At 36.5% G+C, this 12500-nt stretch overlaps 1 protein-coding gene across 6 annotated transcripts in view; it reads right to left on the reverse strand.

The window, feature by feature from the left end:
- ATP9B (ATPase phospholipid transporting 9B (putative)) overlaps nucleotides 1–12500 on the reverse strand; it is a 115103-nt gene that overhangs the window by 33462 nt on the left and 69141 nt on the right. For all 6 annotated transcript variants that reach the window (XM_082234948.1, XM_082234947.1, XM_082234951.1 and 3 more), the window contains one exon: nucleotides 5118–5278. In XM_082234948.1, the coding sequence (XP_082091074.1) occupies nucleotides 5118–5278 (161 nt within the window). The remainder of the gene's footprint in view (nucleotides 1–5117; nucleotides 5279–12500) is intronic.

Here is a 12500-nt window from a genome sequence, read left to right on the forward strand (position 1 = left end):
CCCTCCTTAAAAACCTACGTTGGCTTTGTGTATACATGTGGATCCACCACAAACTCCTTACCCTTCAATGTCTTCCATTGCCTTGTGGTCCTTACCACTCTCTCTTATATCCTCTCATTCCCTTCTTGTGGTTTCATTCATCCAGTACCACAAACTTCAGCCTGCTGAAGGTTTCCTGCTCCCTGAAAGAACTCTACCTTTTCTTGCCTGGTATTGTGTCTTAAAACATTTGCATGCAACCACCTTACTTCCTTCAAATACTGTCTAAAAACCTCTGTTTTCTATGACGCTTTTGTCACAAACCCTTATCTACTATAACTATACCTAAGATTGTATAATTGGAAACCATATATTCTTCCCTTCTAACTCTTGCATTTGTATTCACACCTCGTGCTGTTCTTTCCTTTGCACTGAATTTTACATTGGTGCTTTAGATTTGCAAAACACTGTGCACGCTGATGGCATCATATTAAATAGCCTTTTCCTTGCATGATACTGTAGCAAATGTAAGTTATTAACAAGTATCTTCTTAAAGCAATGCTCTCCTTTGAACCTAGTGTTTATTAAATTAAATAGAAGCAGAACATATATATTAAAATGGACAGCTATAGCATATAGACAAATTACTGTTGTCTATCCTCTGGTAACTTCTAGGTTAGATTACTCCAACTTGTTATAGGTGGGGCCGTCTCTGAAGACAGTTCAGAAACTTCAGTTAGTGCAGAATTCAGCACCCAGTCAGTCAGTCAGTTTTATTGCAGATAGCCAAAGGCTGCCGCTATGTACACAGAATCATTCAACAATTAAAAGAAAATATACTGAATTGATACAAAAAACTTAAAACATTTATGTTATCAAGACACTACCTACTCTAAACAGTTATAAAAGTATCTTAATATACAAATTAAGACATTAAACAGAATTCAGCACCCAGGTTCCTCACTAGGATAAGATGGTTTGAGCAAATAACACCAATTCTGGCCTGACTCCACTGGCTGCCAGTTAATTTCCGGGCCCAATTCACAGTGTTGGCTTAGACATATAAAGCCTTAAATAGCTCAGGGCCACAATACCTCAAGGACAGGCTCTTCCCATATGAACTGACTCAGACCCTGCAATCATCATTTGAGGCCCTTGTTCGTGTGCCAGCTCCACAAGAGTTCTGGAGGGTGGCAATATGAGAACGGGCCTTTTCTGTGGTGGCTCCCCACTTGTGGAATGCTCTCCTCAGGGATGAAAAGGGTAGGAAGAGTGACTGAGGGAAGGCATTAAAAACCCAAAGCACTTCCTGTCAAGTTTTGCCTACTGACATGAATGACAAGTAGTAGAAGAATAGCAATGAATGTTCATTGCTGAAAAGATGAGAATGACTGGAAGCTAACATGCCAGATGCATATACTGTACAGAAAAAGGGCAACTTTATACCCAACATTATATAAGGCCCATGCACCCTTTGGGATATATCTAAAACTGAATGCATATTTCCGTCTCTCACCAATCTTCCCTACAGTAAGCCTTAGATAAAATGAGAGAAGCTTTTATAGATATCCAACACTCGTGCCCATTAGGGACCCTTCGTGGTCTATAAAAACATTTTTTCCTCTTGGTGCTAGCATTATCATGGCATCAAACTGTGTTAATGTTCACTGCTTGCTTTAAAAACAAACAAACAAAAAACAGAGTGAATGTGTGTTTACACACTGGAAACTTTGAGTACACAGCTTTTAAAGACCAACATAAATAAGGGTTCACTAAATGGCGACCCATTCCTGAGTGGGCAATCTTGATGGCATTTTCCTTAAAAGAACAGGGAAGCACCTCATTCTAAAGAACCAACATAAATATAAAACAGATCCCTTAAAAATATAGATCAGGGAGTGGGTGGAAGCGTTATGTAATTTGTCCCTAATGATAGTTCTGGCAACAGCTAATAATTGAAATTGGGTCAATTAGGCACAATATATATGGGCAGGTTTGGAATTCTTGGTTCTGTATTGGCACTGCTTAGATGTAGAAGGAAGCAAGTTTTCTGATATCAGAAACAAGCTGCAGGATTGTGTGTACTCTAACCATTTGCACTGAAATCCCCCACCACTTCTCTCTATTTATGCAATGGGATTCTACAGAGCACATACAATTGAAGAGAACATGCATGGGGGAAACAGCATTTCCCCAGCCACAAAATATCACACTCTGAGCACTGGGCAAATATCACCGTAAAAGCGCAACATTGAGAAAGAGTGGCAGGATTCCGCGCAACTAACTGCGCAATTACTGTGCTAAAAAAGTCATCTGGAAAGGCCCTGAGATAATGTTCTGTTATTCTGTTAGTCACTACCTTGCCAGCTCTGCAGAATGCTGATCTCCTGATGGGCTAATAGTATCCTTTCACCCGATGATTTACTTAGAATAGTTTTGTAGTGTCATGCACAATAACTTCCAGCTGCCTTTAGCCAAATAAAATTCCTTAGGGGAGCTGTGATAGAAATATTTGACCTGTAGCAGCAAAAGAACTAAAAGGGAAGCAAATAAAACTATTTCTTTCCAACTTTGTTTGCTTTATTTCATGCTGCAAACTTGATGTATGGTGCATGAAACACTCATAGATGCTTGATTACATACCTGCAATTGCCAGCTTCGCCTGATTATTATGATCATGTGGTTAAGCATCACAACAGCATTGCAATAACTATTAAATCTTTGGGAAGTCTTAAATATCTTCCCAAAGCAGCATTTTCTAGATTCTAATGGAGACAAAGCCTTGTTGCAACACATTTTCATGATGCAGAAACTGGCAACTCAAAAGTAATGCCAATACTATGTTACCTAGTAAGATGTAATCTAAAGGAAACTGTGCAACATAATAACAGTCTGAAAAGTGTGGTCAGAGCATTGTCAGCTGAGTTAAAATGAAAATTGTCACTGAAAACCCATCATTTCAAATGCATAATGCCAGACTCAGGTAGAGCAGGGAGGATACCCACGGTCTGGCAGTCTGCTCTTGATCTGTGAATTGTGGTTCTTCTACATCCCTTAAGTGCCAAATCAAGAATTTCAAATACTGCTCGTGTATATGGCCTCCATTTCTGAATTTGTGGTAACAGAATATGTGATTTAACTTTAGAGAGACCCTTGATAGTTTAACAAACAAAAACTTGTTTTCTTTATCTGGATACTCCTAAAGCTTATAAAACCTTTTTTTTTAAGGGACAGGAAGTCAGACCAAGAATTGATGTATTAAAATGATTAGCATAGAGCTTCCTACATCTCTAGACACACAAAATTACAGGCATAAATATACACAGATTTATTTGTAATGATTAACAAAAGGTAGCAAAAAGTAGCAAGCCAATTTACTAAGACAAGTTTTACTAAGACAAAAATAAAGCTCTAGCCATCATTATGGTACCAGACCTTATTTCATAACATGCCTTACTTTCCATAAATAGGTCCAGTGTGAATTATTTTTACAAATGAAATTCCTATTCCAGAACAGTCGTTATTGAAGAAAACATATGTTTGGGTTTCTTTAAAAAAAAAAAGCCCTAAAACCTAACCAAGTCATGCTTGTTCCTGTGAATCAGCAGTTTCCTACTAAGATCTACTCAGAGTAGACCCAATGAAATTAATAGACCTATGGTCATTAATTTCAGTGGGTATATTCTGAGTAGGAATAACTAGATCCAAAGTTACACGTCTGAAGAGTAGCTACTGCCTTTAGTCATCCAGTTTGCAGCACTGCTGCTCCTCCCATCTTCACCGGTCACACCAGAAAAAGTCTTGGAACTTTAAAAGTAATGAACTTCTAAAATGAGATCTGGTGGAAGTTAAAGCTTTGTGTAAATCACAACTACTACTTTGTTGCTCCTGATTTTTAATCCCACTTGTGTGAAGCCTAGTTATTAAGCAGTTTAAGGGAAAGATACATGCTGAAAGACACACTATTTCAAAGGCATTTTCTTTATAAGTTCCAGTGCTAAACCATGGCACGGAAAACAGTTATTGGGTAATAATCCAATATGCTCATTCACCCAAATTAGACCCTCTTTAAATTACTTTTATATGCATTCAGTTATTTGTGCCCTTCAGGGTACACTTAGCTCTTGGACCAATTTTTTCATCAGATAGTGTAAGAGTAAGAAAGTGGGGTTGGCGTCAGCGAGGAATATCTGGCTAAAGAATTGACCCAAGGAAGCCAAGGAGTCTGCTAACACTTTTGTCAAACAGCTACAGAGGCAGAAGAATTCTAATCAGATCATGGTCCATGCATGTCTTAAACTTGTTTTATTCTAGGTTTCTGCAACTCCTGTGGACAGAGGAAAATGACTCATCACTTAGATCACTGTCCAGTTTGGCTATCTGCAGCTTTGTTATATACAGAAGAATCTGTGTTGATTTTTTTTAATGTGCTGGTCACTTCTGTCACACCAGGTCTACAATTAGAGCTAAAAGGAATAATATCAACCAGTAGCATAAGTTACCTTTGAGTAGTCCAGAGTGATTTTTTCTACTGAGAAATATTCCACCAAGGTAAAATGTTTTAAATGAAAGCTGGTTTTGCAAATTACAAGATCACAGGAATGTCTGTTCATTCCTTTGTTTTGAATAACTAAATAGTTAATAAATTGAACTATTCAGAAGACATGTTATTTGCTTGTGATCTCCAGCATAACCCACAACATATTTAACTTTAAAATATAGAGGGGGCCAATAACCTAACACTAAAGATATCTAAATAGCAGGGTAAAAAATGTTTTCATGCACAATGCTTTAACTAAAAGAATGGGATAAATTATGAATGCCTGAATAAAATCAAGCAAGCCTTTAAAATACACAATGTATTTTCTGATATACAAATATTACACCCTTTAAAAAGCATTAATTATTACATGGAATATTTCAGCTAGATTTAACATTATACAAACAAGTACAACGGAATGGTTTTTTGGTACAGTGATCTCTTCAGTATCTGCAGATTTGCTGGTACCTTCTACTACAGCTTCCTGATAAAATCAATTTCCTACACAATGAGAACCGAAGGTACAGTTTTTTAGTTTTTTTAAAGCTACATTTAGTGAAATTAGATATCTGTATTTCTCTCTTGTTCTTATACATACCTGATAGGGATTATGTAGGAAAAAAGAAGAAGAAATCGAAAAAGGTTGCGGTACCATGGTCCCACAAATCCTTGCAAGGTTACCATAACAATGGAAAGTGCAACTAAAGCCAAGAACAGTGCTTTGGTCAGTTGATTCAGTTCAAGATCCAGCAGGCCAACCTAAAGGAAGCAACATAAATTCAGAAATTATTAGGCTGTACAAATACTTCTACAATGTTATACTTATATACAGTATAAAAAAATAGAAAAAACAGCCACTCCTTTTGCAATCTGAGATTTCTGAGCCAATCTCGATGTGAGCGACTGTGAAGGTGAGAAAAGTCGGTTTCAGAACAATTACTCAGTCAACACTATTTTCAAGCTTTGAAGCCTATACCCTATCACTTCTGAGGGTACTTCACAAAAGTTTTCCCAAGAGTGGCATAGATGTTACACTCCCCACGGTAAATTCTGTGTAACCATAGCCCTCTTTGGGTATTGTTTGGTCCTGAATATGTCACCGAAGGTGCAAGGATTGGGACCATGTTGGAGGGCCCCTGCCTGCAACGTCACATGCACTTCTCCTAACGTCTGTGTGCACAGCACAAATATCTGTAAGGATGGGCCATTTGTGCATCATTGTAATCATGGAGGTTCCACCTAGAACTAGAACTTGGACAGTTAGGATCCCAGATCCTGAGGAAACCTTGGCGCGCAGAACCATACGTGTGAAGGCACTTTCCCTGCAAATGTTCATTTTTATGGAAGTATACTAAGGAAAGAACACATGACATCTAGAGCTGGTTTGGCCATCAACCAGCATGATGGGTGGTGGCTGAAGAATCTGGAGAGTACCAGGTCAGGGAAGACTTCTGTAAACCATGAAAAAGTGCCAACCATGTGACAAGTCTTTCAATTTGCAACTCATGAAGAAAACCAACTGCTTTTAGCCAGTGCTGTATGTACTGCATGATATTATGAAGATAACATTTTGTGCCAACTAATTCAAATTTTGTAATCAGAATTGCCTTTATTTATTCTAATTATTCTAATTATGCATGTTTGCATGAGGTGCTCCTTACATAATTTAATACATAGATTTTGCTATTCTGGTACTAGGAGGGGGGAGACAGAGAAAAATGCAGAGCACTGAAGCATTGTTCCTGAATACTGGATGATTCCATCTCCATCAACACTAATTCTTCTGAGATTTCAAACTTTGCTTGTACACTTTCAAACATTTTGGCTAACACAAAATGACATTTTTGAACTATTTTTAAGGAAAATTGGCAAAAACAACACTGCCAACATGGGTTGCCATACGTCCTGATTTTCCCAGACATTTTGCCAGGCAACTGCTTCCAACTGCAGTATTCAGGTTATGTCTGGGAAATTCTGGATGTATGGCAACCCTATGTTTATTCCTATTAGTATTTTAATATTTTTTAAATGAACGATGAAAAAATCATAGGAAATTGAATTCTGTGTTTTAGTTGCATTTTTTAATTTTCACAATTACACAACTATGGTTTTAGCCTTCTGATAAAGCAGTTTCTGATAAAGCATATATTTTGGGCATTGTTGCATTGTTGTTTTAAAACTGTTTTATTAGACTGTTATGTTGTATAATTATATGGTTGCAAGCAACCAGCCCTGGGACCTTATGGTGAAGTACAGGTAAGAAATCTCTTAAACAAACATTTACTCAGAACATGAGAACTAAGGTGAACCTAGACAGCATGGAAGGCTCTCAGTTTCTGGATTTTATTTGTAACTGGGCAGGCCTCCTCTTTTATGGCTGTTGTTCCCCTGAAAGCAGTCTGAAACTATCATAGGAGATAGTTCCCTACTCACTGTCACACTGAAGCTCTCAGCCTTTGCTTCAGCTACCCCTATTTATCCAAAAGGCATGCATCACAGTGTGACAGATGTAAATCTAAAAGGCAAAAAAGTTGTTTTTTGATGTTGTTTTCAGATATGGCCAAAGCCATAGAACTCAAAAGAAAATGAGCACCAAATGAAGGTAAAATTTTCCCCTACACACCGGTATTAGTTTAAATCTTTGCTTTACAAAGCATTTGAATTTAAACCTTACTGAATTTGAAGGTAAAAATGAAAAGAAAAAAGCTACAGTAATTAAAAATTGCTCCACAGTCTTTTACCATTTATATTTCAAATACCTCCATTTCAAAATCAAAGGCTCATATTGGTACAAGGAGCCCTTCAGACCAGTGTAATACTTTGATTGGCTCTTCTAGATGACACTATGGCGACAGCTGGCTAATTATCTCTGAGGGAAATATTCCTGATAAGAAAACTCTTTAGCTCCCGTCAGAGAGACAAATACGGTACAATACTTCAAGAGGAAAAACAATTTGTTTAAGAATTATATTTAAAATACTTTTGGAAAATTCCAACATTCTTGCTTGTCTCTGGGCTGTTCCTTCCCTTGAGAACTAGGCAGCTGAAGACCACAGTGGCTGATTTATCAGCTGCATTTAAAAAGCAGCACAACGAGGACAAATATCTTGCAATTTCCGCTGCTTCAACTACTACATAGTTTATGCTTGAATTATTGAGAAAAATAGGTTTCTGGATTAAAATGAAGAAAAATTAAGCCAGGGAAGTAGAGCATGTTTCAAAGCCCAGATCTTTTTGCATTGACAAAGGCAGTCTAAGTTTCAGGCCTCGCTGAGGATCAGATGAAGTCATTATTCATTCAGTCAGGGGAAAAAGACTCAATTACCTCAACCTAAAGATGCTATCAATGAATGCAAAGTGCATATTTTACTCTATTCATCCAAATCCCATTAAAAAGTGAAAGGAATGATTTAATCTGGCCTTCTAGAGTTGGTCTTTTTTTGTAATAAAATAAAGAATCACTGTCTTGCAATATGCATAACCAGTACCTCACACTTTTCTTGCTGCATCATAGCACTGAAAGACTGTAAAAGCCAAGACAAAACCTGACAGAAATGAATACAAAGTTTCCTTTGAGAAATGGCATTTATGGGCCCAAACATTATACATAGCCCACTGGATACACATATGTAGATAACCAAAAGGATAAAAACTTTCCTAATTGATGAAGACAGATTTGGATGCTAGCTTAGGGTCTATTCAATAGGCTTAAACAACTTTTAAAACAAACTGCAAAAAGTTTGAGAGGTAAACACTTTTTCAACTGCTCCAGCAAATTTGTCTTTTCGGCTAAAGTGATTGGCTATGCATGGTAACTTTTCTCCCATGGTCATATGTCTATCACGTTACCTTATCATTTTTATGTACACACAAAAAAACCTGTGCTCTAATACATGTTAAAAGGGGGAAATAAATGTAAGATTTGTAAGCTGTTTATCTCCATGTCTTGTGTTGTCTTTCTAAAGAGAAGGAATTCATCTTTTTATGACTAAAAACCTGTTATCCTATTTAAAATTACCATAAACAACATAAAAGACTTCATTAATAAATAGGTTTAAATTTTATTCTGAGTATTCTTAATAGTTTTTACAATTTTCAATGCCTATAGAACAATTTTCCTTATCAAAATGTTTTGTTTTGTTTCAAACAACTGTGATGACAAAGTCGTATATGCCACTAGAAATTTTAATCTCCCAGGGAAAATTTGTACATAATGTTGAAGACAACCACAATAGTTTTGCAAAGGGGCTGTTCCGGGATAATGAATGCAATAATTGCCTGTATAATCTAAAATGCTACTAATGGCAACAATCACATATCCATTTAGCTTCTCTTTAATTTATGTAGCAAGTTTTAAATAGCTAATCGTTCTCAGGCAAATAATGGTTTATACCAACAATAAAGGGTAAGTATGGCATTGTCCTGCTTAAACAAGAAAATATCAGTTGTCTTATTTGTTTAATTTTCAAATCACTGAATGACTAAGGGTTCTAATCTCTGAAATGTAGTGCTATTGTGATATGTCACTGAAAAACAGCTCAAAATAAAATAATTACTTGTTTTTGTGCGCAATAAAGAGGAACATGCAAAGCATTTAAAATGAAAGTATACTGCAATAAAACAGCATTATAAAGAAAATTTTATTAATATTCCTAATAACTGTTTAAAAGTAAGATAAAATCTATCATAAGTCGTTTTTTAAATGGATAGCTTTAACAAATGCAACTTTTGCAATGTAATACTTTTTGACAGGCAACCATTTTTAATTACAATATGACTCTCAAAAGCCAACACTACTACAGTGTCCCGAGTGCTTTGAGGAGAGAAGCTAGGCAGCCTTATTCACTAAGTACTTAAAAGGTCAGCAGGAGATCCAAAGAATGTTAGTGCCATTCCACCCTAATGCAAGAACTAAAGGAGTAATCCGCCTACTCTCATTTGAGATTCTGATTAATAACATGGAGCGACTCTCAACCATATTTGCATTGTAACATCCAAGGATAGTTTGATTATTAAAACTGAATTAAGCATAAATGATGCTTATGAATGCTTTACTTTTCAAAGTTAATACTCAACAGAAGCCAACATACAATGCAGTTGACCAGACAAATGGTTAGACACTGGTTTTCTAGTTTCCATTTGATCTCATTTTCAATTTTAAATATTATAGATTATACAAGTCTGGTGTTCAATTAGAGAAAAAGTATCTATAGAATAATAAGTTTTAATAATATTTGCATAGTGTATAGTACAGTGCAACAGAAAAACTGTAAGTGATCTGCAAATATGTTTTACAATAACCTAATTGCATGAAAAATATTTCTCTTTTTTGATTGCCAGTTTTAATTTGTGCATCTTCAAATTATTACAATTTTGAAGTCTAAAACTCTGATTCCTGTCAGATCAACTGACAAAGTTTATTGATTAATCTGACAGTTCTCATACGAAACAAAGTCTTCTACTGATCGGGTAGTAAAATCTGCCAAAACTAACATTAAGATTTTAATGCTAATTAACAAAATGAATGACAATTACTTCTTTGTGCATCTCTTCTATTTAACTCTTCTCACTTCATGCTTGGTTGATACAAAACAATATGTAAATTTACACACAACACCTCGTGTACAGTCCAAAAGCTCTGCCTGTCTTTTGATGAGTAAATTCAAAAGCAAAGGAAAAGACCTAAAATAAGAATTCCATTTTGGGGGGGGGGATCTATTTGTCATTGTCTGTATTTTGCCCAAGGCTTCACAATTATTTAATCGCAAGGGAAAGCAATAACTGAGCATGGGAATGCTTCCCAAAGAAGTAAAAAGCTGTTGCAAGTCTTCTAATATTTGTACAGGATAGCAATTGGCGGCTCATGGAAGGTAAAATTTTAATAATTTCGTACTTGATTTCAAGAAGCTAAAAATGCAGAAGAACCTGAATGTGAAAAACGACAACTAATAACAACTTTGGCACTGAAAACTGAAATTTAAGAAAATTGTTCAAATGATCATCTTCTAGGAAACATTTTAAAACATCTCTAATCAACAATTATAGTTCAGTTTAATTACCAAATGGACACTGCAGTAGTATTTGTCTATCTTGAACTAAGTCTAAGTTGCATAGTACTAACATTTTAATAATATGAGATATTTGGTTTGTAAGGAAATGTTGCATTTATCTATGTACAGACTCTAAAGAACAGTTTTTGGGGGAAGTACAAACACATGGTTTTAGTATGGCACCATTACTTTGGATGACATATATTAAAATACACCGAAGGCATGCAAAGATCTATTGGCAGCAATTATGTGAAATATGTATCTTCACAATTCTGACTACCAGATAGCTTCACAAACAAATGTTTTAAAATATTTTGCAAGAGTAACAAAATGTCAAGATCCAACTTCACAGCAGCAGCAGCCATTTCTTAAATTTCTTGCAAATTATTTTGTTTTCTGTATTAAAATGTAAAATCTTATCACGTCATAAAACCGTAGGGCCATTTATAAGTAATGTTGTTAATGATACAAACAGGCATAGCCCAATTCAGACAGCAGAGGGCACTCAAGAACGATGTTAACTAGTTTAAACTGCAAAGTCTCTCGTAAAGCGAGCAACTTTTCTTCCATTTGGATTCTTCACAACCACAGCCCAAGGGAAATATCACTATCTGAAATGTTTTACAGTACACTTTGTTATTCAAGAGAACTCTGTTGTCAAACTGTAATATATTGCTATGTATACATGTAGAGACAAGACAGATTTGTGGATATGGTTTTGACATGTGCAATACCTTCTTTTTCTGTGTGTAATATATCTTCTCTTGCCATTTGCCCTTCACAGTCTCAAATACTTCCCCATGTATTCACATATATGCACATTCACACAGATGCACACTCAAAAAATATTCACTCCTCACATAACTACTACCTACTCCTCTCAGCTCCATATCTGCATCAGCACACAGCCTGACCGTTCCTATACTTTGTACAGTGGTACCTCTGGTTGCGAACAGGATCTGTTCTGGAGCCCTGTTCGCAACCTGAAAGGAACGCAACACACGTTTGTGCACATTGTGATTCGCCGCTTCTGCACATGAAATCATTTTGCACGTCTGCACTTGCGCGAGCGGCGAAACCCGGAAGTAACCCTTTCCGGTACTTCCGGGTCGCCACGGGACACAACCTGAAAAGACGTAACCTGAACCGAACGTAACAAGAGGTATGACTGTATATATACTTTTTAAAAAAACAAGCAATTGAAATGTTCCTTAACATTCCATAATGTGTAAGCAGCTGATGCCAGAATTCCCACAGAAAACAGCAATAGGTGTTCCAAAATTAGTTTCCTTCTTGTGTTGAGTTTATCTTATTTTTTGTGGGGAAATGGCAGAACTATTCCAGCCAAGCAACCTTCTCGGGCTTTTTCTGTTATCTCATTTGGAAACTGCCGTTACACACAAGTGGGGCTTAACTTTCAAGAACAGCTGTAAGTTATTTCTCTGAAGTACAACCCTGCAAATCTAACTTCTATAAGATAGAACTTTGAAAAGCAAAACACGAGGTTTAGGAGTGCAAAGAATGTAGATCAGTACCTATTAGTAGTTTAGCAAAATTCTGAACAAAAAGGCTCCCTTCCCCTCATCACAGTCCAGCTGCCGAGATGATGTGTAAAGGAAGAAAACCAAGACTACATTTGTGTGTGACAGGACTATGTGCTCAGTTCTGGGAATGAAAACAAATTCCTGGGCAAACATGTGCTCAGAGGCACCCACTCCTTAATTCTAGGAATATGTTGTCACCCATCTCCACTCCAGCTACTATTTTGCACCTAACTGGTTGGTGGACCTCAGGGTTCTAGCAAAACAACATCCTGCAAGGCAGAAATCTGTATGCCCAGAGTCTAGAAAGCAAGTATTCTGCAATATATTTCAAAGGAACAAAAAACAATTAGGTATTCACCAATACAGCACCACAAATAAGTTTCAGAA

The sequence above is a fragment of the Podarcis vaucheri genome, assembly GCF_965113315.1.
Source record: "Podarcis vaucheri genome assembly, chromosome: 8".
In the NCBI taxonomy this organism is placed as follows: Eukaryota; Metazoa; Chordata; class Lepidosauria; order Squamata; family Lacertidae; genus Podarcis; species Podarcis vaucheri.